Source organism: Diplotaxodon limnothrissa, linkage group LG19, assembly GCF_057381915.1.
Source record: "Diplotaxodon limnothrissa isolate DT_005_m linkage group LG19, D_limnothrissa_male_GT1.1, whole genome shotgun sequence".
Lineage (NCBI taxonomy): Eukaryota > Metazoa > Chordata > Actinopteri > Cichliformes > Cichlidae > Diplotaxodon > Diplotaxodon limnothrissa.
In genome coordinates, this window is record NC_140614.1 from 21,218,340 (window position 1) to 21,245,154 (window position 26,815).

Here is a 26,815-nt window from a genome sequence, read left to right on the forward strand (position 1 = left end):
TCACAGAGTTGAGGAGCTTTGCTTGTAGTCTCTGAGGATGACGGAGGCGTATGTGACATTGGGAGGTGTGCACAAAATCGACTCGGACACTGGCGAGTTGGGAAAGGGGCTTACTAGAGCACCGGTGCAATCACGGAAAGGCGAGGGGGGCATCAGAGCCAGAGAGTCCTCTGTTGCTAATTTGACCTCAACAAAGTCCTCCTCGTCATGAATCTGGGAGTTGTTGTACATGTAGCCGTGGAGAAGGCAAAACTGCTCATTCATTTCCTCCTCTTCTTCCTCCTCTAAAGGGAAGACAGGTTCCTCATCAAATGGGTCGAGCTGCATAGGCAGGACAGGCTCCTGCTGGATGAGGTGAGCCTGATGGTACACTGGCATCCCACCACTGACAGCCTCAGGCATGCTTATCATATCACGGATCTCAGGCATATCACTGTTGAACTTGCTCACCACCCCCTCCTCTTGCAGGCGGTCCATCACGACATGTTTGGGGGGGATAATGCTATTTTGCTGCAAAGGCTCGGGGGAATAGAGCTCCACTTCCTCGTGCACATCTTTTTTCAGCCCACTGGCAGGCATTTGCCCGTGGGCCACCATAGGGGGAGTGTCAGGGGAGTTATAATGGACAGGGTCACTCTCATCCTCCTCAGCCACATTGTACAAAGTCTTAGTGCTGAGGTCTGAGAATTCCAGGCCCGTGTTATGGTAGGTATTAGTTAAGGGTTTGATGACAGCCATCTGATTGGAACCTGCTTCCTGTCTCTTCACATGCACTGACAGTCTGTGCCACATGTGATCCCCTTTTGGAGGATGTCTTGCACCTGGTTCAGACCATGACACAGACTTTCCATTAGAACTATGAACAAAATAAAGACGGCTGTTACTTCATAGGAACCCAGAAAAGTGGAGACAGAAAGAGCATTTCTGCTTCATGTAAAAAACTAATGTCATTATTTTTATTTGATTTGATTTTTTTTAAAGTATTGTCAGTATTACAGGGTATCTACAGGTTTTGAATATAACATCTCAAAAGAAACACCTTAAATGCTATTGAAGCCCTGGAGAAACCCTGCATTCTGTATTAGGGATCTAATTTGCCATCCCTTAGCACACAGAGATGCTTGTTTTAATTTTAATAACAGATCAAGGGCTGAACTGGCTGTGTGAATTGGGTACTGACCTATATCCGTCACAGTTTACAACAGGTGTCCCTAGGAAAGTGAATACAGTAAGACATCACGTTCCCTTTGAGAGGGAATTACAGTAAAACCAGCATCCCTGAGGTGCCTCAGGAGCAGGACTCACAGACTCAATTAATGAACCTACCTGCCATTTCCAGTGTTCTTTTTCCTCTTGAACATGTTCAACAGGCTGTTGCTTCGGCAAGCAATTTTACCGTCGCCGACATGCATGCGCACCGCATCGGAGGTGGTGAATGCGCTGCGCACGTTCCTCTCAGGTTTGGCGATAATGATGTACATCTTTGGAGTGAACATGCACCCCAAAGCTACAGTCACGCTGAGGCTCACAGAAAAGGACGTAGTGATGATTTTGTAGTTGCTGCCAAAGTAGATTGGCACAAACGCCAGCCAGATTATACATGTGGTGTACATGGTGAAGGCAATATATTTGGCCTCATTGAAATTTGCAGGGACGTTGCGGGTCTTAAAGGCGTAATAGGTACAGCTCATGATCAGCAGGCCGTTGTAGCCCAGTGGAGCTACAACACCAAGGTTACTGGTGTTGCAGATCAGGAAGACTTCTCTGATGCTGGGGTAAGATTTGACGGGTTCAGGAGGCTCCATGATGATGAGGGTAATTTCCAGTGTGAGCTGGACACTTATCAGGATGAAGGCGATGACCACCTGAGCCCAAGCGCTCATGAACCTCGGCTTCCTCGTGCAAATCTTCTTCTTGCTGCCCGCCAGGATGCGAGCGATGCGATTGGTTTTGGTTACCAGGGCTGAGTAGCACATGGCAGCTGAGAGTCCGACGAGGAGTCTCTGGAGGTAGCAAGAGGCCACGGTGGGTCGAGCGATGAGAGTGAAAGGGCACAGATAGCCCAGGAAGATCCCTGCAAGGATGATGTAACAGAGCTCCCGGCTGGAGGATTTGACCACTGGTGTGTCGCGGTATAAGACAAAGATGAAGGTAACAAATGATGTTACCAGGATGCCCAGACAGGAGAAGACCACCTGGATAATGGACTCTGGATTTCTCCACTCCAGATAGCGTAGAGTGATCGGCTCACAGCCTGTAAAGGGGAAAAACATGAGTTATAAAAACACAGCCACAGTATACTAAAAGCTGGCCAACTCTATACATTTTTTATCCCTTTAGCACCAGCTCTGGGGATATATTCATGATTATTTAGAGAAACGTAGTTAAATAAAGGGTTGTTTTCAATGAAAAGTCTAATATATTAACGTTGTACTGTATGGACACATTAGAAATTAATAAAATCCATCTTTGCCTGAGAAAATACAGTAAGTCTCAAAGTAGGTTTTTAGTTCAACTATAAATAAGCCTCTTTCTACTCAGCCATGGCAAGGCTGGGCTGCAGCCAGCAGAGGAGGGGTGCTGGTGCAGCAGGACAAAATAACTAACTGCTTTTTCATGGATCCAAATAAGCTCGCCTCTCTGCCTCATGCTGAGAACACACTTTGAATGTCTAATTCATGTTGTGTTATTTATTTATTGTACAATGCCAAGAGGTAGGGTTAGAAAAGTGCACAATAATATTTTTATATCCTTCTTTGTGCTACGCATTATGCTGTTTTCATGTGTATCCAAACATCTGTGGCTGTAAAAATAAAAAATGAAACAGCATGGAGGAAGGACGATCCTATTAAGGAAGTGTCTTTGAAAGCCACAGAAGACCTTTGAAAGTGGGCCAGAAGAGTGGTAAGTGAACTAGGGCTGCTGTCGGATGAAATGGTGAAGATGATGAATGGCTCTCAGGTGTCATGGGAAAGCAATGAAAATAGGACAGAACAGGTTTGTGAAATAGCGCTGCAAAAATCTTAGCGGGACAGGCTGTACAGGGTGCAGGTAAGAGGAGGAGAAGTAAAAGCTTGGAGGAACTTAACTTAAAAAAAAAACTGCCTCAGATAAGCCAGAAGAAACTCTTCTTATCTCTGCAAGCATCAGTCATGCAGCAGAAACATACCCTGTGACCACTGAAGCAACCTAAATTCATCTAAATTTAAATGACAAAACTGCAGAGCAGCAAAATTTGCTGTGTGGATCAGATGAATCACTTTGTCCAGGATCTTTTTTGTATATTGACTGGAGCATTGGTGATTTCAAGAAGCTGGTCGACATTATCTAAAATGCGTTTATTGCATTTATTTACTTTTTAATTGAGAGACCAGAAGATGGTGTTTGTTTGTTTGGGGGTTTTTTTGTTTAAGCTTCAAATTGTGTTTACTAAGATTCCTTTGTGAAATAGGCTATAAAATCACCCCTTTGTTCACTGATTTACTAATATAGTGTGTATAATTTTTGTGAGGACTGTTACACACGTCATAGTATATTAGGACCCTTTGAAACATCCAAGTATAACATGTAAAAAACTGACCTTTAGAGGTGTTGGGAGGTTGATTAAATTTCCTTTTCCCTTTTTCCTATTTAACTAATCTCTAAAAAAAATCCAGTAGGGTCATGTGCCAGGCCCTGCACAGTATTTAAAGCAGCTAAAGATTTACACAAGCGGATAAGTGAAGAGTGCAAGCAAACCTTCCAGTTCTTTGTCAGGCCACCAGCCCAGGTCACAGGCCTTGCACGTGAACTCATCCTGGACGTACTCATTGTCTTTGCAGGCAGTGCAGATCCAGCAGCAGCTAACCTCTCCCTTCCTTATTACCTGGTTCATAAAACATGCAAGGTAATCAAAAGTAAAAAGACTCTTCTAAAATTAACTATATTTATCATGGATGTATTTTGATGTCCAAGGAAGGCCAGATCTACATAAATATTTAAATATTTGTTTTCAACACAGTAAAAACAAAGATAGAAAGGTTCAGCATAGGGAAAAAGACATGAGAAAAAACACCAAACATAAACACAACCTCAGATTAACAACACCACATGATATGTCACACCATGTCATCATTTATTTGATGAAAACTAAGCAAAAATGCAGAAGCACTGTGTAAACCCCATGGTTTAATAGTGTGGAGAGCCGTGTTTATGAAGCAATAACTTGAAGTTATCATTCTTTGCATGGCTTTATAATTCCCTCACATCATTGTGGCAGAAGTTTGACCCACTTTTCTTTACAATGTTACTTCAATTCATTCAGGTACAATGTTGCCAAGCTAACTATTTATGTGCGAGATGAACAATGTGGGGCCTACTGTGTTTTGTAAAAACTTTATACAAATACCTCATACAAGTGTGACGTAGAGACTGAATAACAAAGATGTAACAGGGATGTTTGATCACAAGATGTACAAGATCCGAGCTTAACCTTGATTTCTCCTTTGGAGCAGGGCTCACTGCAGACAGAGCGGACCATCTCACTGCGGTTCATCTGGATCATGTCATCATCGATACTCAGCATGCCCTCGTGCCAGGAGCCGATGTTGATGTAATCATAAACACTCGTCTCCACATGCTGAAAGTTCATGATCTCATACCTGATTGTGGAAAGAAAGAAATGGCTCAGAGGAAGATCTTTCACCATTGCTGATAGATGTTATGTTTACTGGTATTTCTTAGGTGGATCATACTCACTCAGCATAAAAGAAGTCACTGACCCTTTTATTACATATAATTTGGAGAATATTTAACTTTATCTCAACGGCTTAACCATAAACTTTGTGATTTAATGACATGAACGGACTTACATGAGAATACTGTATGTGGCTTACTTACTGGAAGTTCTGTGCTGTTATGATCACGATTGTGCTTTAGATCAGCCAATAATCACTAGAGATGGACCGATCCGATATTACGTATCGGTATCGGTCCGATACTGACCTAAATTACTGGATCGGATATCGGAGAAAAATAAAAAATGTAATCCGATCCATTAAATATCACGAAAGCACCTCGCAAAACTTGCAACACGCCGTAACTCACCTCAGAACGTTAGCAGTCGGAGCAGTATGCATCACGTGATAGAGCAGCTGTGGCATGCCGGACCTGTCGGTGGTCTGGATAGCATTTGGAGCTTCGCTAGCAACCCGGCATTTCATCTCTGACAAAGTTATCCCGAGAGAAGTACAGCAAGTGTGTAAGTCCATCTCTGAATGTTTGTAAAGCATTCCCACGTTAAGCTTAACAAGCGACTGCCTCTCGCTCTCCGGCTGCTACTTCAATCGTGAAACTGCTTAAATGATCAGCTGATCGGCTTTTCTGTCGCGAGTCCGTGTCTCTTGTTTGTTTTTGGCCCACTTTGCACCAGAAAGAGGAAACCAGCGGCTGAACAACAGCAGAAGGTTTAAGCTTGATAAGCTGTTGTTAGAATGTATTTAATATTACTTTCTACACCAGGATCTTTTTCTACGTAGCTGACGCTGGTAACTGTGCAGGGGCGGATCTAGCAAAGTTTAGCCAGGGGGGCCGATAGGGCATGAACAGGGAAAAGGGGGCACAAAGACATACTTTTCTTTCTTATTCTCATTTAAAATGTCGAGCTTTTAATAAATAATTATCTGACACCCAAAGTTTTAATTTGATGTAAAATGAATAGAAGTCAATTACTGTATATAGTGACTATTAAGTCTAATATATACCCTAGTAAGCTATAGTACTTTTTACTTTGGGAAGGTACCATCTGTGCAGTCTGCAATTTTGTTGAAGAAAGATGTTGAATCTATTTAATATTTCTTGAAAAATAATTGATTTCTGTGCATTTTTTTTCACACTGCATCAAATTAAGGTTGATTACGTCGATTAAGCATCATGAGGTGGCGCGTGAGGGGTGGTTCCTTATTTTTTATTTATTTATTTTTGTTGTTGCTGGGAGTTGGAACCCTATTAGTTAGGTTGCTTAATATTTACGCTAAGTACTCTTTAAAATACCAGAATAGGGAGGATGGTGTAGGTCTAAGTTTATTAGATTGATCAGTATTGCTGAACTATGAAATATTTTTTTTTGTATACAGGTATAACAGAATAGCTTTAGTGTAGTTGTTGTTTTAAACTTGAGTATGAACTTGCAGACTTGCAAAATGCAGCAAGATATTTTAAAAAACAGTTTTGTTGATTAAAAAACACTATATCGGATTCATATCGGTATCGGCAGATATCCAAATTTATGATATCGGTATCGGTATCGGACATAAAAAAGTGGTATCGTGCCATCTCTAATAATCACCAACCACTTTTCTAGAGATGCCTATTCAACTGCTCACAAAAACATATATCTAATCAGCCGCATCACATGGAAGCAACTCAGTGCATTTAGTCGTGTAGAGAACCTGCTGTTTTTTTAAATAAAGTGATTTAAGTGACTTTGAACCTAGTGTGGCTTGTGGTGCCGGATGAGCTGGTCTGAGTATTTCAGAAACTGCTGATCTACTGGGATTTTCCCACACAACCATGTCTAGGGTTTACAGAGACTGGTCCAAAAAGAGAAATACCCAGTGAGTAAAAAGTCCAACAGTCCACTATACCACCTTTGGGATGTGTTGGAATGGGAGATTCACATTGTAGAAGTACAGAAAATCTGCAGCAACTGTGTGATAATATTGTGTCAACATGGACCAAAATCTGGTCCAACCCACTAGCAAGCAGTACCCTGGTTAATGGTGTGTCTTGCTAGTGGGTAAAATATCCAGGAAGCGTAGTGCCTCAATTTACATTTATCAGCAGTTTTTAAAACATTACATTTATCCCGGTTTTAATCACCTTTAATTTTAATTTAGTTGTTCTCTGTTACTGAATAGTGAATATATTGGATTTTTTCCCTTTAAGCACTGGTGGTTCACTGCCCTCCGCTGGGTGAAACCGAAGGTCAGTTAATGCTGTCTTAATTAAACTACTTTTTCTAAAAATGTCTAAAAAAATTCCTTTCACCTAAAACAATAAGAAAAGTGGGTTTACCTTCCAGGAGAATCGCCGTTCTCATCGAACCATATGTCCTCCCCGGACACGCCTGTGAAGGATGTCTTCAGAAGGAATTCCAGTAAGTAGCTTCCATCAACAGGCTTCATGGCATCACAGAGCCCCACGTGGCCGGGACAAAGGTGAGAGTGCATATCGTGCAGCCCGTGGGCCATCGCATTGATGGCATTGATGACGAAGCCCATCTTGCTGTCTTGCACGTAGTTGTCCTCCAGACTTTCATAACCTGCCCACACATGAGAGAACAGTAAGGATTCAGCTTCAAGACAAACATACAGGGAAAGACTTACACGAGGTGCTTTATTGCTGCAAGCAGAAGCATCTTATGTGGTTAAAGTTTACATTTCTACATTTCAGGTATACCTAATATCTTGTCTAGCATGATGTAACATATTACAAAGGAGTGATAGGGTGCTCACAGATTCATTCTTATAACTGCTCTCTAAATTCAGCCAGCAAGCCACATGTATCTTTGCCTCTGTGGGATACTGCTTTAAAAGAACTGGAAGCCTTGGAAGATGGCTTCAAATAATCCTTGTTACCATGGCAAGACTGTTCATTTCTGCAGTCATGAGTCAGGATTCAATTAGAGTTGGCCTAAAACGATAGAAACCACTGAGAATCAGTCTCCTCAAGCAGAAAAACAAATCAACACGTATTTGAATCTTTTCTGTTCTTATTGGGGGTTTTTCTCCAACGAACGGGATGAATGAATGAGACAAAAAATATTTGGAAGCAAACACTGTGTGATGTTCAGACACACCCTATCAGTTCAGTGTAATGCAAGCTAGAAGCAGAGTAGCAGTTTATCAGTTGCATTGTATTAAAGTATAACAAGCTACACCATGCATTCACTGTGTTTTGGTAAAACTGGGAGCCAGGCACAGACCCGTCATAGAGCTAGAGCACTGGCAGGTGAGGTAAAAGAAACACCGATTGTCTTGTTGCATCTGTGAAACCTACGGTCCTGTCACTTGTTATTCCCGTGTGTTTGTATATTTTAAAGCAAGATGGTCCTCCCTGAGACTGGTTCTGTTGAATATTTCTTTCTGTTAAAAGGGAGCTTTTCCTTCCCACTGTTGCCAAGTGTTTGTTCATTGGGGGTTATTTTTGTGATGGCATTTTCTCTTACTGAACTACATTTCCTTCATAGGTGTACACAAAACCAGCGTAACCACACAATGAGGATAAGGGTGATCGTGGCTCAAGAGTTGGGAGTTCGCCTTGTAATCGGAAGGTTGCCGGTTCGAGCCCCGGCTTGGACAGTCTCGGTTGTTGTGTCCTTGGGCAAGACACTTCACCCGTTGCCTACTGGTGGTGGTCAGAGGGCCCGGTGGCGCCAGTGTCCGGCAGCCTCGCCTCTGTCAGTGCGCCCCAGGGTGGCTGTGGCTACAATGTAGCTGCCATCACCAGTGTGTGAATGTGTGCGTGAATGGGTGGATGACTGGATATGTAAAGCGCTTTGGGGTCCTTAGGGACTAGTAAAGCGCTATATAAATACAGGCCATTTACAGACAAAGAACATCTATATTATATCCTGTGATTGCTCCTGAGCATTCATGGAAATGCAGCTGTTAGGAAATGCAGGTAATGTGCCCGTTGAAAACAAAGTCCAAACTTTGTATCCATGTAAGTCTGACACGAGGGTCGGATGATACCAATAGGCTGACACATTGCTGGATAATTTCTACCTGAGAAAAATGCCAGTAAGGAAGAAACAAATAAAAAAAGCAGAGGCAGAAGTCTCTCACATGTCATTCTTTGAGGCTCAATAGTCAGACTGAATTTCTTATATGCAGAGACAATTAAAATTAGTGCTGCAACTGAGGACTAAGGAAAACAATGCCCTAAATCATCACAAGAAAACAGCAAAAGAAAGCAACATGTTTAGAGTCTGTGCTAATCACAGATAGCATCAATGGTACAAACAGTTCACCAGAACATTTTGATCTGTACAGCCAAGCAAAGGTCTAAAGATTACTTTGTGGAGGTATGTAATAACGACAGGAGAGGTCTCTGTGTCTCACTCCAACTTTATTAACTGACTCTCAGAACTTCACATATATTGAGCGCCAAAATCTCCACCCCAACACTTCCGTTCAACTTGGGTGTGAGTGGAGCCACCTGGTGGTCCGCCACACATACCCCCCCCTGAACACAGAGTTAGGTCCCTATTCAGTCCAGGACCCTGGGTCTAAGCAAACGACCCGAACGACTGAACCTGGGAGGGAGAGAACAGGCAGAGGAAGGTCCATCCTGTGAACGAGGCTGGTGAAGGCGAGCAGGAAAGGCAGGAGGAGGCTCAAACGCCGGTGGTCCGGGGGTAGTCCTGGGGGGAAAACCAGAGTCTGTCAACCCCATCGAAGGAGGGCGGCCACGGCGAGGGGCCTGGGCCGGCACTACATTACTGTCCGGAAGAACATGTGCAGGTTTAAGTCTGTCAACACACACAGTCTCCCTTCGACCCCCAAAATCCAAAACAAAATGTTTCCGGCCCGGTTCAATAACCCTGAATGGGCCGTCATACAGCGGCCGCAGCGGTGTCCTGTGGGCATCGTGCCTGACAAAAACAAACTCAGCAGTCTCCAAAGTCTTTGGAACAAAGGTGTCAGGCACGCAATGGTGCACCGGACCAGGAACCCGAAGCGAGTGCAAAAGCGGGTTGAGAGATAGCACTGATGGATCGAAGCAGGGAGGAGGAGTTTCGGGCAAGAATTCTCCAGGCACGCGGAGGGGCTGACCAAACACTAGCTCAGCTGGGGAAGCGCCGAGATCCTCCTTAACCGCAGAGCGCAGCCCAAGCAAAACCCACGGGAGGCGGTCAACCCAATTACCATCCTTTAAGGAGGCGCGAAAAGCAGCCTTAAGCGACCGGTGGAACCGTTCACACATCCCATTAGCTTGCGGGTTGTATGCGGTTGTGCGGTGGACTTTAGCCCCCAGTCCATCAGCCTTGGCCGACCAAAGCTCGGATATGAACTGGGGGCCTCTGTCTGACGTAATGTCCGCGGGTGGGCCGAAACGCGAGACCCAGCTTGACAAAAACGCCTTGGCCACCACTGCTGCGGTAGTGGACGCCAGGGGAACCGCCTCCGGCCACCTGGTGGTCCGGTCAACAACAGTCAAAAGGTGCGTAAAACCTTGTGACTGCGGCAGAGGACCCACCAGATCGACATGCACATGATCGAAACGTTTGCCGGGTATGAAGAACGGCTCCAGGGGCGCCTTGGTGTGTTTATGAACCTTCGCACGCTGGCAGGGAATGCACGCCGACGCCCATTCCTTAACAGATTTGCGAAGGCCTGGCCAAACAAATTTAGAGCTGACCAGTTTAACAGAGGCCCGGACCCCTGGATGAGAGAGAGCATGTACCGAGTCAAAAACTTGACGACGCCAGGAAGCGGGAACCACTGGGCGAGGGCGGCCGGTGGAAACGTCACAGACGAGGAGGGGACCACCGTCCTGCACGGGTCTGTCCTCTAGTATGAGGCCCGTCTGGGTGGATTTAAGCGCGAGGATGTCCGGGTCACCGCTCTGATCGGCAGCCATGGCGGAGTAGTCTATGCCGAGAAAGACGGGAGAAACCAGCGCACGGGACAAACAGTCAGCCACATGATTGGATTTACCAGCCACGTGCCGAATGTCCGTGGTAAACTCAGAAATGGCTGCCAACTGGCGCTGCTGGCGTGCACTCCATGGATCAGAAACCTTGGACATGGCAAACGTCAAGGGTTTGTGGTCCACGTATGCGGTAAAGTGACGACCCTCGAGAAAAAACCGGAAATGACGAGTCGCCAGGTGGAGCGCCAGTAGCTCCCTGTCAAAAACGCTGTAATTGCGTTCGCTGTCACGTAGCGTACGGCTGAAAAAGGCGAGCGGTTGCCAGACACCCGAGATTCGCTGTTCCAGCACCGCACCCACCGCTATGTCTGACGCATCGGTGGTCAACGCAATCGGCGCTGAGGGGGAAGGGTGGGCCAGAAGGGCAGCATTAGCTAACGCTGACTTAGCATCAGAAAACGCTTGGATGCTTTCCGGAAATCAGTCAACGGGGTCATTAGCTTTCTTACCTTTTAACGCCCCATAAAGGGGCTTCAGCAGATGTGCCGCTCTGGGGAGAAAACGGTTGTAAAAATTCACCATCCCCAAAAATTCCTGCAGTGCCTTAACATTCGTGGGACGCGGAAATTCCGAAACAGCTCGGACTTTGTCAGGCAACGGAACCGCGCCCTCGGCGGAAATACGGTGCCCAAGAAAATCGAGAACGGGCAACCCAAACTGGCATTTAGACGGATTAATAATCAGTCCATGCTCCGCCAAACGCTGAAAAACCTGCCGCAGATGGAACATGTGCTGCTCCTTCGAGCTGCTGGCCACCAGTATATCATCAAGATATACAAAAACAAAGGGCAGCCCGCGCAAGACCGAGTCCATCAACCGCTGGAAGGTTTGGGCGGCACCTTTCAGGCCAAACGGCATGCGCAGAAACTCGAAAAGGCCGAAAGGTGTAATTACGGCGGTTTTGGGGACATCCTCCGCGCGCACGGGAACCTGGTGATATCCCCGTACCAAATCGATCTTCGAAAAAACCGAGGTCCCCGCAAGATGGGCGGAAAAATCTTGGATGTGGGGAATGGGATAACGATCGTTCTCTGTGACATTATTAAGACGGCGGAAATCCCCACAAGGTCACCACCGACCATCAGATTTAGGCACCATGTGTAACGGAGAAGCCAGGCACTGTTCGAACGCTGCACGATGCCCAGACGCTCCGTGGTGGCAAACTCTTCCCGAGCAACAGCCAGTTTGGCAGGGTCGAGGCGGCGCGCGAACACCGGGGGCCCTACTGTAGTTATGTAATGCTCCACCCCATGCTTCGTCACAGTGCTCGAGCACAAAGAAAATCAGCGCCTATTATAGGCACAGAGCTAGCAGCAACAACAAAGTTCCACTGAAAGTCACGGTCGTGAAAGCAAACAGTCACCAACCTTTCACCGAAGGTTTTGATGGGAGAGCCATTAGCCGCTGTTAGCAATGGCCCGCAGCCCTCAGCTAGCCTGTCCGAGCCAGCCGGGGGAAGAAGGCTCTTCTGTGAGCCGGGGTCTACCAGGAAACGCCTCCCCGAGCGTGAGTCCTCTAAGAAAAGCAGCCTTTCCTTGTTGCCAGCGGTCGCGGCTGCTACAGAGCGCTGACATGCCCGTTTCCCTGGGTCTGGGAACTGCAAGGCGGGAGACAGCGCCGTGCCTTCGCTCCAAAACGCTGGTGATAAAAACAAAGCCCCTTTCCGCGGTGCCGCCGTGCAGCGATTCCGGCCACTGCGGACGAGTCGGAGGGCCCCTGGAGCATCGGTGAGGGGGCGGGGGAAAACGCTGGTGAGTCCTGAACAATCGCCTGAACGCCGAAAGTCCTGGTAGCCAGGAGGATGCGATCCGCCTCTTCCGCAAGGGAGCGGTAATCCTTCGTGGCCAATAGCGGGGGGTTGGCAAGGCCAGCGCGCACTGGAGCCGGCAGCTGTCGGAGAAAGAGGTGGGTGAAGAGAAATCCTCCGTCATCCGCGCCCAGCAAGGACAGCATGCTCTCCATGAGCTCGAGAGCGGTACCGTCGCCCAGGCCCGCGAGGGAAAGGAGTTTCTCGGCCCGCTCAGCATCAGAGAGGGAGTAACGCCGCAGCAGCAGCGCCTTGAGGGCGGCGTACTTGCCTTGGGCTGGGGGGTCCCGGAGGAGAGTCATCACGCGGCGGGTTGACAGCGGGTCAAGTGAGGCCACCACATGGTGGTGTATCGTCGGCTGAAACTCCACGAAGAGCAAACTGAGCTTCTACGTGCACGAACCATGAAGGAGGATCGTGAAGCCAAAAATCCGGCAATTTAAGCGCCACAGCAAACGCAGCCATCGGCGGAGGTGAAAGTCCAGCGGCAGCCGATGCTTCCAGGCCGGAGCTGGCTTCGTCGTCGAGCCTTAGCATGTTCGCTACAGGGGTCACCAATGTGGAGGTATGTAATAACGACAGGAGAGGTCTCTGTGTCTCACTCCAACTTTATTAACTGACTCTCAGAACTTCACATATATTGAGCGCCAAAATCTCCACCCCAACACTTCCGTTCAACTTGGGTGTGAGTGGAGCCACCTGGTGGTCCGCCACAACTTCAAGCATTTACACCGACCATCAATGTCATACTGTCCAGCTGCCCAAAGCATTCCTCGGTCGCCATCTTTTCCAGGACAAAGCCATATATATATATATATATATATATATATATACATCCACAGGAAGTTGTGGTGTTAACAGGTCTTATCTCCTAACTCTTCAGGCCAGGGCTGGCTCAGCAGCGAGGGCAGTAATGAGCAACGGAGGAATGCAGGGTGACACTAAGGACAGCAAGAGACGCTGAAGCACTACCACCAAAACCTGCTGCACGCAAAACTTTAAAACTACATCCAGAACCTAAGAAAAGTTGCCACTCCTATAATATAACATTTTTCCAAAAGTGCACGAATGACCAATGAGTAATTTAGAAGTCTGAAATCAAGTCTAAAAAGAAATCAAGGTTTGCTTTTGGATATATTAAAATTGAACCTTATTTTAAGCACTGCAGAATTCTTTGTTTTTAAGTGCCATTAATCTTTCATTAGGATTTCAAGCTTGAAAAGCTTTAATCTTCGCATCTATATGTCATAATTGAAGCTGAGATTGTGATAATTAGACAATAGAAATGTACAGTAGAGAAAAAGATGTCTTTATTTATTTTATCTATTAGGAATAATGTATTAACAGATACCTATGCCCTTCTAAAAGCAAGTCTCTCTAATCTGCAGCTATGTAGGAACTTGACACTTTTGGGCTAAACTTGAACGTTTTTCGCCCATTTCCTTGAGTTTAAATTTATACTAATGCAAACATATACTAAAATTGTAAATTGAAAAAGATCCCACTATAATCACACCATGCTGAATATCTGCCACCAGATACCTTTTTATGACACTTTAAGGTGGAAAATTACAGCATGTCTCCTCGGATGGAAACACACTCTATAATATATGTATTATGTGTACAGTTAAAAAAAATGTTAATTGACAATGCAATTCATGTCGTCCACTACTATTATTAATAGTAGCAGTAGTAGCATTACTGTTACACTGTTGGTTGAAAGTATGTCATTGTTCAATCCCTATGGGTCTTTTACAGATTCAGAAGGAATAGGTTAGGTCAAGTCAGCTAATGTCAGTACTTCTACTAGTTATAGGTTATAAGTCAGGCTCATCAGGCTGTGAGCATCTCTTACTGGCTTGCAGAACATTTAACCTAAAAATCAGGTATGTCAGAGTTTTTGGAAACAACTTATTATTCTTAAGGAGCAGGAATGCAGATGATTGGTGTTTGCCCTGATTTTAGCATTTTATACATTCATTTGTTGCGTGTTTTCTCAGCCATACTGTCAGTCTATGCAGTCCGTGAGACAGAATTTATTCTGTCCTATCCCGCAACATTTATAACAGCGTGGTGGCTTTCGCGAGTGTCATCCATTGCTGACGTGTTTGTTGCCACTTGTGTTAAATCACGTAATGATCGCTAAAAAGGACTGCTGGGAAACTCACTGCCTCTGCAAACAAACACATCAACAGTAAATTTAGTTGGGTAGCAGCTGGGTGAGCGTCCGATGGGATCTGCTGGTGATGACCTAGTTTAACAGCTCCTTCGCTTTGACGCTCGCCGCACTCCTCTGAGCTGTGTGAGCTTCAGTCATGATGCAATGATGTCATGATGCGAGCATGCAAGCAGAGGACCTACTGCTGCACGTCGGGATTAGTCGGCTGCATGACAAGTGAACCTTCTCTGTATATTTCATGGATTAAACTGTGCAGAGATAAGAAGAAAATGGATCCCAGCGTATGCATTACCTGCATGTTAACTGCTATTTCTGTGGCTACATGCAATTAAGCGAGTTCCCATCTCACTCAAATGTTATTGGGCTGTTTTATGCGACTGTCTTAAGGCTAGAAAAGGTGTGAAAGCACAAAGTGTGAGCAAACAAGACCCAATTGTTGAGCTTTCAGTGCACAGGAAGAAAAACATCCCAATAGCTTCATATATTAGAGGTCAACTGAGATTAATTGGAAATGTAATAGAAAGAAAAAAGATTATCAGCAATGCATTTACATTTTCCCAGCGTGTGATAAAACCTTAATATCAGTCAACCTCTATGTATATTTCCAAAGTGAGGAGCATTATGGTTCCATTAAAAAGTATTCACTCACCATCTTGGAGTTCTACACCAAAATAAATAAATAGATACACATATAAATAAAAATAAAATAAAACAAACAACAACAAAAAAACAAATGTTTGCAGGACAGGACAAATCACTATATCTCCACCTATGCCTATGTGAATAACTGCTATTAAATAATGATGCCTCATAAAAATGAATAAAAGCAGAAATATGCGTCATATATCAAAGAAATCCTTGAAAATAATGTGCAAAGGAAAAAAAAGATGCAATGGCAAAAATAAATTCCCAAAAGTATCTTTATAGCCTAAAGTCAAAAAACGTTTTTTTGATTTTTGCTGCATGCAACATTTTATATTTACGTTTATCAACATGTTCAAATAGGCTCATTTTAAAATAACTGATTTTAAATTTGGGGAGCTTGAGAAACATCTTAATCCCCATAAAACATAAAGCTTAAGATTGAAAACGTAAATATATAGAGGCTTTTATTTTAAAAAGAAAAACATATGAGTGGTGTATAAAACAGTTATGTCTTGGAAACATGCTTGTTGAGCATTGTTTCGAGAAATTAACAAATAATGCATTAGCTCTGTTATACGTGAAAGGATTTAGTTTACCTAGATCATCATCCTCTGTAAAGCCAAGTGTCACAGAAATGAACAATATAAAAAAAATATGTGTTACTGGATTGACTTAGAGAGAATTTTACCCTCTGGCAGTCTAATTCATATTTAAATAGCGTGTTCCAGTTTGTGGGGCCCTTTTGGCATCATCCTTTGGGCATTGAACGCATCAGAACAGTTGAAAAAGACAAGCAGATGTGCACGCTGGCGTAAAAACGGAAACCAGGAATAAAAAAAACCTAAACAAAGCAAAAAAAACAGCAGGAAAACATCATAATTGCTTGACGAGTTGTTTAGCTACCTGAGCAGTTCCGTGCATAATTCAAGTTCTCTTGCGGGTGTCCGGGAAGGCGGCACTGAAACCGGTACTGCCAGAACTCTGGAAACCATGGGTTGCGGGTGTTGGTGCTGAGCTTGAGCCTCAGGAAGTAGTCGTCGAATGAGGAGACCTCTTCAGAGTGCAGCTTCACGGTGATGCCTCCCACAGCCTCCTGTTCGTATCCCTCCACCACCTCGACTCGGTCTGCCCATCCATCACTGCGGAGAGAAGGAGGACATTGTAATCATTTCTACTTAAACTAGACACCCACTTGCTGCATTGTATGTCTAAAAATTATGTCAGAGCTTAAAGCATTGCAAAATCTTTCCTACTGACCTTTCAAAACCCATAATATTATAAATAAATAATAAATTATATCTCTTTTGTGGGAAAGAGAAGAGAAAGAGAAGGATCTAATCAGAGACAGTTAAATTGATGTATTTGCTAAAGCTCTGTTATCAAAGGAATATCTTTTGCAATCAACAAAATATCAATACACAACCCAAAACCTCTCAAGCATTCAAACCTAACCCTAAAGGTTATCTCCAGCTACTGCATTTTTATAATTTAATAACAAGTCACACAATATTAGTCAGCATCTGGCAAGACAAAAATAACAAACTGTTTTATGCTGCCGAGCTCCAAAAGTCAGCGCACACTAAATCCTGAAGAAAAACAACATCTCCCTTTTGTTTTCCTGACTTTGTTTCCCTTTCAGCCTCCCCGCTGAGGGGCGTGGAGTGCTCGCTGTACTTGCTGAAAGAAGAAGAAGAAAAAAAAAAGCCTCAGTCCACAGACACAATCACAAGTCTGGTGAGAATTCGCAGATTAGTACTGCGGCTCTGCAATCTGCCCCGGAGAGAAACAAACTCCCACCCAACACGCAGACTCTAGAACCCTAAGTGTCAAAGCTGGTCATAACTTGTATTTATAGCTTTATACTCAACACTTTGAAAGTCAGTTCAGCATCTGATCCTGTTACAAAAGGTCATGCAGACAAAAGAGACTTTTGGATGCTCCAGATTTAAATTAGAATAAAAATGAAAACCCCATTTCTCATTCATTTCAGTTTCAAATGTGTTTTATAGCAGCATTATGCAGTGTAGGATCAAATCCTTGATATATTCATGTGGCATTGTACATCTCAGCGGGTGAAATGAAAGCTGAGAAAAGGGAATATGAGAGACTTTAAACTGAATATTCCAGTGATGATTTGACAGAAAAACAGCTTCTTAAAATGCAGCGACACACTGAATGGAAAACAAAACATTACAGATCAGTGACAACCTGAAGAAAAACTTCAACCCTTCAGTCCTTTTAGCCACAAAGAAAGGGAATCTGGTGGCACATTAGCTGCACAGAGCATTTTGCTGTCATGGTTTGGGTCCACTTGCTTGTAAATCAATCCAGCTATTTTAAGAGATTACCTGTATCCTATGATGAAACATGTTTATCCTGATGATGAAAGCAACCTCATGTGATGATGGCACTGAAGATGGTCCACCTAAAAGACCACAGGTGAATACATCTCTTGACGCTCTGCGGTTGAATACAGACCAAGCCGGGGAGTGGGCGATATATTCATCTACATGCTGCAGACAGCTTCCTCCCATACACAGAGAAACAGCTGCAAGGTCAAGATCACCTTCTCTGATTTCTCAAGTGCATTTAACCCAATTCTTCTTCTACTGAGACGATGATTTGTGAAGTAGTCTTGGAGGAATCATCTGCTTCTAAATGTGAATAAGATCAGAGAGGTGGTGATCAAAAAACGATGACCCGTGTCTAACTTGTGACAGGATTTTGATGTGGTGGAGAAGAACAAGTAACCGGGTGTCCACATCTACAGCGGGCTGAATTGGAAGACCAATACAGGCTGTGAACAAAAAGGTGATGAACAGGCTCTATTTCCTGAGGAAGCTGAGACATGTGCAGCGAAATGCTGGAGATCTGTGACGAAGGCAGTTTGCTTTGCTGTGGTCTGCTGGGGGAGCAGCATCGGAGCTGGGTCTGGGATTGGCTGCAAACTGGACACTTTTGAAGCTGTGCTGGGGAGAAAGTCACTAACAAACAGTTGCTCATCATGGAGAATCATTTCCAGCCTCTGGATTCATTACTGGACAGGCAGAGAAGCACCTTCTCTAACAGACTGATTCAGCTCTGCTGCACAAGGACAGATACAGGAGCTCTTTCTCACAATACAACAAATATAACTGGAAATATGGAACAAGTGACATATTTATTGTTCTCATTCATTTAGCTATTGGCTCAAAGCTTGGGTCACTGGATAGTTTGATAATAATAATGTGCTATCAACACATTTAAATCCAGCTGAGCACCTGTGGGAGATTTTGGACTATCATGAAAACAGTAAATGAGGAAAGACAGAACTCCAGCAGGCTTACAGATTTTGAGATTCACTGCTAAAGTGTGCCAAAGCTGTTCCAGTTTTGTCCAACACCTTATTAAGAAATGTATTTTGGTGTCTTATCATTATCATTATTATTATTATTATTATTATTATTATTAGTAGTAGTAGTAGTAGTAGTAGTAGTAGTAGTAGTAGTAGTATTACCTGCCTTTACATATGTTTGGTACTAACTCAAAGTTGCAAATTTCCAATATTCTTGCAAGTTATAAAAACAAAATAAAAAGATAAATATCTGCAACACTTTTCTGTTGTTGATGAGAATCGTAGCCTCGGTTTCCTGCTCTTAGCCCAGCTTGCGTGGTTTTCTGCTGCTGTAATCCATCTCCTTCAAGGAGATACATATTCTGCATTCAGAGATGCTCTTCTGAAGACTTCATCTGACACCACAAACCAATCACTAAATCCCGTTTCCCCCATTCTGATGTTTAATTTGAACTTCAGCAGGTCGTCAGCTCATCAGCTTTGGAGAGTAACACCATGTGGAGGTGTGGTCCCTGGCTCAGCTGCAGGGGAGGAGTGGAGCAGTGAGTTCAAGGGGGAAGTGCTGGGAGGCAGGTGAGGTGACAGGTAATGGCGTTTGACTGATGACAGGCTCTGTTTCTTTTATAGTGAAGGAAGAGATGAGCGGGAGAGACTGAGATCTGGACTGAGACTGTTTTCTTGTTGTGCAACTGTTAATAAAAGTGAAAATAGTGAGCAAAACCATTGCGTGTGTTGTGTGCCTGTACACACGGCCTTAAAAGATGAAACAATAAGAAGAGGGCTTTAACATTTAAACAAACATTTAAATCTGGTCCAAAACAATTAAATACCCTTCAAAACAGAATATTTAAAAATATTGTATATATTACACAAACCCATCCACAGGACAAAAATAGCACTTTCCAGACTTCTACAACCCACATTTTGTTTAAGAAGCGAAAGCCAGCAGCATCTTTGGCTTGGCTGGTGCTTCAAAAATAAATTGACAATGGTTGTCCAGCGTGACAGTATCAACAGTACCTGGCCATCTGCTTCTCAGCATCACACTACCCCCAGTCCAACACTCTGGGTGCCAAAAACCTACAGCTCTGACGTCAACACACGCACATACTGTACAGACTTCTAACACAAGTCTGAGCTCACACGTCTGTGAATCATTTAATTTGGGGCACAGTGGTGTTATTAGAAAAACTATGAATGTAGAGCCAAACAGTTTTTTTAATGAAATCATTTATTTGATCACTAGTCAAACATTGCAATCAAAGTCATAAAACTGATATTTTCTATGAATTCCAACACAATGGGGGCTTCACTGGAGAGTTGATCAAACGAGTTGTTTGTTGTTTGTGATGTGTGGGTTCTGCAGTGTGAGAACAGCCATCTCTTTCATCCTCCACACAGCAGAAGATGGATGGCTGATGACCAGCACCTCAGGCATTTCGATTTGCCCACTGCACAGGCCTGCGTGTGTTCACTTACTGCATTGCTCTAAAAAACATTTTCCTTTTTCAGTAGTCTCCTTGACCCAGAAAACACACACGTGTGCACAGACACGCACACTGCTCTACCAAACTCACGCCCTCCTTATCTTCAGTGTAGACTTTCACAGCAGTGCAAATTTAAGTAGAAGGGGTGAGAGCGAGTTTAGGCTTTAATGTGTCCTATTTTTTTTAACTTTATGCACCTATTCCATCATTTGGGTCGCAAGTAAATCGGGCTGACTCCTTTGAATCTAAACATTAATAAACCACTCTTGGCAAATCAGCCGTAGCTGGCTTTTAGCGTTGGTTCTACAACAACTGCTAACTGGACTTAAGGTGAACTGAGGCTCCACAAAAAGGGAATGCCTGGTATATGTGCTGATATAAGCTTTGATGTTCACTACTCCACTTTCCCCAGCTTATGCTGGAGGTGCTGTCCCATATTAGCCCATCCCTCCTGTGATCTGACAGGGAGCGTGAATGCATTATTCATTACCGAGCCAGACTCAAAGCATCTTCTTGCTTTCAGGGGAACTCTGCTACCGTTAGGAAAGGAAGAATATTTTGCTTCATATGAGCTTTTTGTATATAATCCATTCTGAGTACAACTGAGTGTCACAACATGGAATTCAGCATTCATATTTCAGTCAGCAGAGTGTCATTTTTCTATGTTTAGCATTTAGTAGAAGACGAAGGGCTCCTGAAAGGATCTTCTAGTAAGATGCCTAACATCTTTTCTCTAAAAGGTAAAACATTAACACTAAATTTAATCTTTAAACGTGTTGTGGAAGAATAGTTGTTAAATATTTGGAAACTGCTAATCCTTATCTTGACTGACAGCGTGTGAATGCTGCAGAAGAGCTACTAATTGATCCCAAGTGCCAAAAAAAAGCAGAGCTGGAGCAAGATGGCATTTACAGCAGTACAAATTTCCCCATTTGTACACACTGCACAGGTGTTATTTTTAGATGGAAATCGCCCGTTTAAATTGCATTAGGGTTTGGAGTTGTGCATAATTTATGACATAACCACTATGAGTGAAAGATGGGTGCCATTTGTTGTACCATATTTCATTCATATAAATTTTATAGTGAGTTATGGGCACTCCTTGATAACCAAGGTAACTAGGCAGCACTGATGGTATCTGATAGCTCCCTAGACCTGTCCTCCAAATATGGTCATGGGTCACGTCGGCTTCAAAAGCAAGTCCACAAACTGATGGCTAAAACATACTGGCATCTTTTGTAAAGGTCCATGTGTGCAGATATACCTTGGTTTGATAATATTTGGTCAATAATTTTGCACAAGCACCTCAGGTTATTGAAAAATGTCAAGTTTTGAGATATAAAACACAGCTAGTTTCAATATGCCTGTTGGGAGGATAAATTAAAAACCCATTTCTAGAAATGTTGGGACGCTGTGCAAAATGTAATTAACAGAATGCAATGATCTACAGAGCTCATAAATCCATATTTTGCTCACGTCGAACATGGAACATTAAACATTTAAACTGAGGCATTGTCAAATGTTGGGATGGGGGCAACAAAACACTGAAAAAGTAAGAGGGAATTAAAAAAACAGCTGAAGGCAACTAATTGGGTTAATTGGCATCAGATCAGTAATAAAATAAGGTATTTAAAAAAGAGCATCTCAGAGAGGTGGCATTTCCTAATATCAAAGATTAGCAGAGAACCACCTGTGTGCAACAAAACTGGGTCTACAAATTGGAGAACAGTTTAAGAGTAATGTTCCTCAACATAGAATTATGAAGACTTTGAGTATTTCCACATTTACAGTACATAATATCATCAAATGATTCAGAGGATCTGGAGAAATTGCTGTGTTCTTCTTCTGGACTAAAGAGGAATGAGACCATCTGGATTATAATCAGTGCTCAGTTTGGGGCCTGTGTCTCTGATGGTATGTGGGAGCATCAGAATCAGAATGCTTTATTAATCCTTGAGGAAATTATGTGATTACGAAACTAAATTAAATAACACAATATATTTGTGTGTGTGCATGAGCAATTAATGATTTGACAAAAGCCTTATAACTTTGAAACTATGATTCGTAAAAGTGTCCCATATATAAAGATTTCAAATAATATGTCAAATTTGACCTTTGACCACCTCCTTTACGGTCAGTAGATGTATCTGAAGGTCAAGGCATTACTATAATAGTTATATAGAGCTATTTATAACTGTTTCTTACTGCCATTGTTTATATTGGCAACATATCAACAGTGATGTATAGGGAGTCGATACATCACGCTATTTTGTATATTACAGTAGCAGGTTATAACCAATTAAATAACAATTTGAATACATGTACAATGTTTCTGAATAAGTAAACTGCAGCACAAATGTCTTAAAGTATATTTAAAAACAAACAAACAAGGAAAACAAAATAAATATATACAAAATATAGTAGTAGTCCCTTAAATGTAAATATTGCCCAGAGCATGAGCTGCCTTGGGGGAGGTTTGCTTTCTCTGAGTGCATCTTGTCTGAGATATGTTGCAGCCATCAAATTCAAAGTGACATAATTTTTTTCTTTAAATGCCACATTTTTGTCATTTTAAACAGTTAATATTTTCTACACTCAATTCTGGATTAAATATGAGTTAAAGAGATTTCCTAATCATCCAGCATCCTAACATTTTTGGGATTGAAATCAGCATTATTAACACAAAGGCCATTACTCTATCTGACATACAAATATGCTTCTTATTTATTTAAACTGATATACTGACTGATTTTTGTGGATATATAAAAATACAGCTACTTTTGAAAAGCATCAGCAAGAAAGATTTTCTTCTCGTCATTGTTGTTCTTTTATTCCAAAGAGCACCGCGACTGACAAACCTAAAAGCCCTGTGGGAAAACATTCTCCAACAAACCTGCCAATTAGGAGGAACTCTCCGGCTACTCCGAGCCGTCTCATAGCCATGAGAAGCCCTCGGACTGTCATGCCTTCACAGAAGCAGACAACAACTCTGGCTTTAGGCAGACGCTCCCGCAGCTTTCTCAGCAGCCTGTCGAAGTGCTTCTCCCCAGCATTGCTGTAAATCTTGTCAGAATGGGCGATGCAAAGGCCTTCCTGCGAGGCAAGCTCTTTGAATACTTCCATCCCACTCTCCCCATAGTTACCTGAGAAAGATAAAAGGAGCTGTCAGTTTGGCTCATTCACAAGAAAATGTAAAGGGTTCTCATTCATAAGTTCATTCTGTCATGTTTTATTCTATAAGATGTTCTTTAAAGGAAATAATCCAGAGGGAAAATTATCGAAAAACTCTTCTTTTAAGTTCGCTGTGTCCCCAGACCTCTTGCTGTGGAATCAAGAGCAGTGCAACTAGAGCAAATGGGCCAACCGTGACCTCAAGAGTAGCATCAGAGGATGAGCACTCACATAAGTCTTGTCATTTTTAGGTTGTCCGTCCAGATGTTCGCAGTCATTCAGCTGCAGCATCACTCATAAATCCAATAAACAGGCTGTAATCTAGCTTCCTCTGTAACATTTAACACCTACTGCTCATATTTAATTCATTACAGAATGACAAACATGTATTCATTTCTGTAAACAAGGAAGGCTTGCCAGGTTTTTGTTTGGATTTAGCAGATGGTTTTAAACTTGTTTTCATATTCCATCAGTTAAAACTGATTTGCAACAGCTTCCGTAACCGTGTCTCGGGTATAAAAACTGTGGGAGGAAACGTAATTAGAATCTGATTATAAAAACATGCCTGGAAAAAATGAGTTTGGGATGACTGTTGTGTTTTGAGCAAGTGTTGTACAAAAATGATAGTTTATGCCTCAAATGATCTTTAAGGCATGAAAACAAATGGTATAATTACCATAAAGAGACCTCACTTCTCCTCTGAAATTGCCCACCACTTGAACGAATATGGATTAGTCACACAAAACAGGCTTTAATCATGTCTGCAGCCACCTGCTGTTGGAACAGCAGTACATAAGCCATACTTAAACTGAGCACAGCCACTTCATTAGTTACACCTTGGTAGTATTCCATTGAACCCCCTTTTTCCTTTCAGAACTGCTTTTAGTTTTCTTGAGAGTGTCATGAAATAGCTGCAGATTTGTGGACCACACATCTGCGATGTGAGCCGTTCCACCACATCCCAAAGACACACTACTGGTTTGAGATCTGGTGACTATGGAGGCCATCTGAGTACAGTAAAATCACTGTGATGTTCAAGAAACCACTGATGAACTGAGCTTTGTGGCATCGCCCTGCTGCAGGACCATGTCATGGTGTTTAAATGATGCACAGTGGGTGCTAAGGGGGGAAACGTCTCCATACCATAGCATACCATACCATACCACCAGCCTGGACTGTTAATACAAGGCAGGATGGATCCATGATTTTGTGGTGTTTAGCCAAATTCTGAGCCTACCATCTGAACGTAGTAGCACATGTCAATACTTATCAGAACAGGCAACATTTTTCCAATCTTCTATAACCCAATTTTGGAAAGTCTAGGGGAACTACAGCCATCCCTGTTCAAAGGCAACACAAATAGCACCCAGTGTGACCTTCCGCTGCAGCCCATCTGCTTTAAGGTTTAGGGATGCTCTTCTGCATACCTTGGTTGTAATGAGTGGTTATTTCACCTTTAAATCAGCTTTCTTACCCATTCTGATGGTTCTTTTGAGCTCTAGCATGTCATCATGATCATCTCTGAATTGACATTTGTGTTAAGGAGTAGTTGAATAGGTGTGCCTAATGAAATGAGTTTCTTATAAAATACATTAGGTCAACAGAAACAACAGACACTATTAATATAGAACCGCATTTTTGCAAATGAAGGTCAGTTTACCTGTCAAATTGAATCGTACTCAGCTAGTCAGTAAAAACATTTTTGGAGAGTTTTCAAGCTTGCAAAACCTGCCAAAATGATGTCAAATGATTTAATCTAGAACTTCTGTAGGTCTAGATGAATCTAGATTTCATGAAACTGCACTCGAAACAGTGTATTAGAAGGTCTGTATCACACACTGGAGATGTAGGGTTTCAACAGTGTGTATTTTCAAACACAGGAAGCCATGAAGGGGCTTTTTTAAAAAGCTAATGAGTGGCATTATAGGTAATGTAGGAGTCTAATAAGCTAGGTTCTTATTAGACTACTGTACTGTTTGAGTTTAGAGTGCTGTGTTGTGAGCCCCCAGCTGATAAAGAAAAGTGTCTTACCCTCTGTGTGAACGGCTGACACATAGGTCCAGTTGTATCGTTTGACAATGTCCACCAGAGCTCTGGCTTGAAGAGTATCTGAGGGTACAACCCTGAGGAAGTACTTGAACAGTGTCTTGTCACTGAGGTCAATACTAGTTGCAGAATAAGCGATCTGCGGGATGTTGAATAGCTGCAGAAGGTTTTGCACCTGAATGGCAACAGAACTGGAGCCCGGCCCAATGACTCCAACGATGGGCTTCTTGGTCGGTGGTGGCTGACTGGAAGGCGCCCCTTCAATGCACCACCTGGAGCCGTCGCTCTCATCCCGGATGGAGATGAGAGAGTCTCGTATGAATTCGATGCTCTGCTCCAGAGCCACCGAGGAATGCCAGCAGGAGTCTCTGATCTCACATCCAAGGGTAATGTTGGGTAACAGATTTGGGTCCGAGTTAATCCGATCCAAAGTGTGGAACATGGCCTCCACCCTTTGGATGCCGTACTGCTCGCGGACCTCTCCACATTTCCTCTCCGCCACCTTCTCAGCTGATGGTTGGTGGTGGACAGAGAAAAGGGCTCCAATTATAATATCCCCGTCCATCCTCGCCACCAGGCGAGAGGCAGAACTTGGCACCACCGACCTCTCATACTTTCCTCTGGACAAACCGAATGCCTCGAACAGTAAAAAAGGTAAATATAAAATGCTTACGACAGTCAGGTAAATCATATTCGACATCGTGCCAGAGGTGCTGAATGTAGAATCATGTCCACTTGGCCATAATACAGGGCCATCAATCCTCTACGAGCAAATTAAACTCATCTGCTTCTTCTTCAGTGTTTCCACCCTGCAAATGAGACATGGAGCGTTAATTCTTGCTTTATAATACATTTATTACATTGACAAATCTAAATAATTCAACACATGTATTTCAGAAATCTGTAGGAGAAAAAATACTTGCAGATCAATCATCTTTCATCCAATCACACCATAGCTAAAAATGTAAAAATATACAGGAGATCCAACCAGGCAAATACTTTTTGGGAGGGAATAAGTACATATCTAAAGATACAGAGCTATTTGAAAACTGAGAATGCTCAAATTCTAGCACCACGGACAGCTGCTACTGTCCTAGTTGAGGATCTCAACTGATTCTACATTTATACCTTTGACTGACCTGTTTACGAAGTTACAATCCTGTAATTCAGCTAGAGACCTCTTCAGTCATTGATAAAGACCCCTGTGCGATCATTTGGATGATGAAATATCCTTTTCACACTTACTGCTCTCTTACTTCATATTAAAAGTGTCAAGTTAGTGTCAGTTTCAGGACAAAATGCTTGCTTAATGCTCTCAACAGCTTTAAAATCCATCATGATTATCAAAAAATGAAATAATGAGTGCTATATTTTGAACTTATTAACATTTAAAGCCCATTCGTTCTACATTTTCTTCTGAATAGTTGGTTGGATTTTCTGACATTTAGTGG

The 26,815-nt window shown here is 43.0% G+C and overlaps 1 protein-coding gene across 2 annotated transcripts; it reads right to left on the bottom strand.

Moving 5' to 3' along the window:
- Positions 1–26,064, bottom strand: grm1b (glutamate receptor, metabotropic 1b). Of its 2 annotated transcripts, XM_085343685.1 has the most exons (10): positions 25,350–26,064; positions 23,041–23,290; positions 16,230–16,465; positions 15,923–15,937; positions 15,331–15,342; positions 7,054–7,300; positions 4,472–4,640; positions 3,739–3,865; positions 1,327–2,254; positions 1–856 (listed from the first exon to the last, which is right to left on the bottom strand). In XM_085343685.1, exons 1-10 carry the CDS (start codon positions 26,062–26,064, stop codon positions 1–3), a joined length of 3,555 nt encoding a protein of 1,184 aa, XP_085199811.1. The 2 variants fall into 2 exon arrangements, with proteins under 2 accessions (XP_085199811.1, XP_085199810.1); XM_085343684.1 differs by lacking the exons at positions 15,331–15,342; positions 15,923–15,937.
- Positions 26,065–26,815: the final 751 nt, after the last annotated feature.

Bases quoted from the DNA above. Each gene is read 5' to 3' on its own strand.
- grm1b (XM_085343685.1), bottom strand. From the start codon at position 26,064: ATGTCGAATATGATTTACCTGACTGTCGTAAGCATTTTATATTTACCT. The intron at 23,291-25,349 runs GTAAGACACTTT...TATCTTTCTCAG, and splicing joins GTCAGCCGTTCACACAGAGG to GTAACTATGGGGAGAGTGGG. The intron at 16,466-23,040 runs GTTTGTTGGAGA...TTCTCTCCGCAG, and splicing joins GAGTTCCTCCTAATTGGCAG to TGATGGATGGGCAGACCGAG.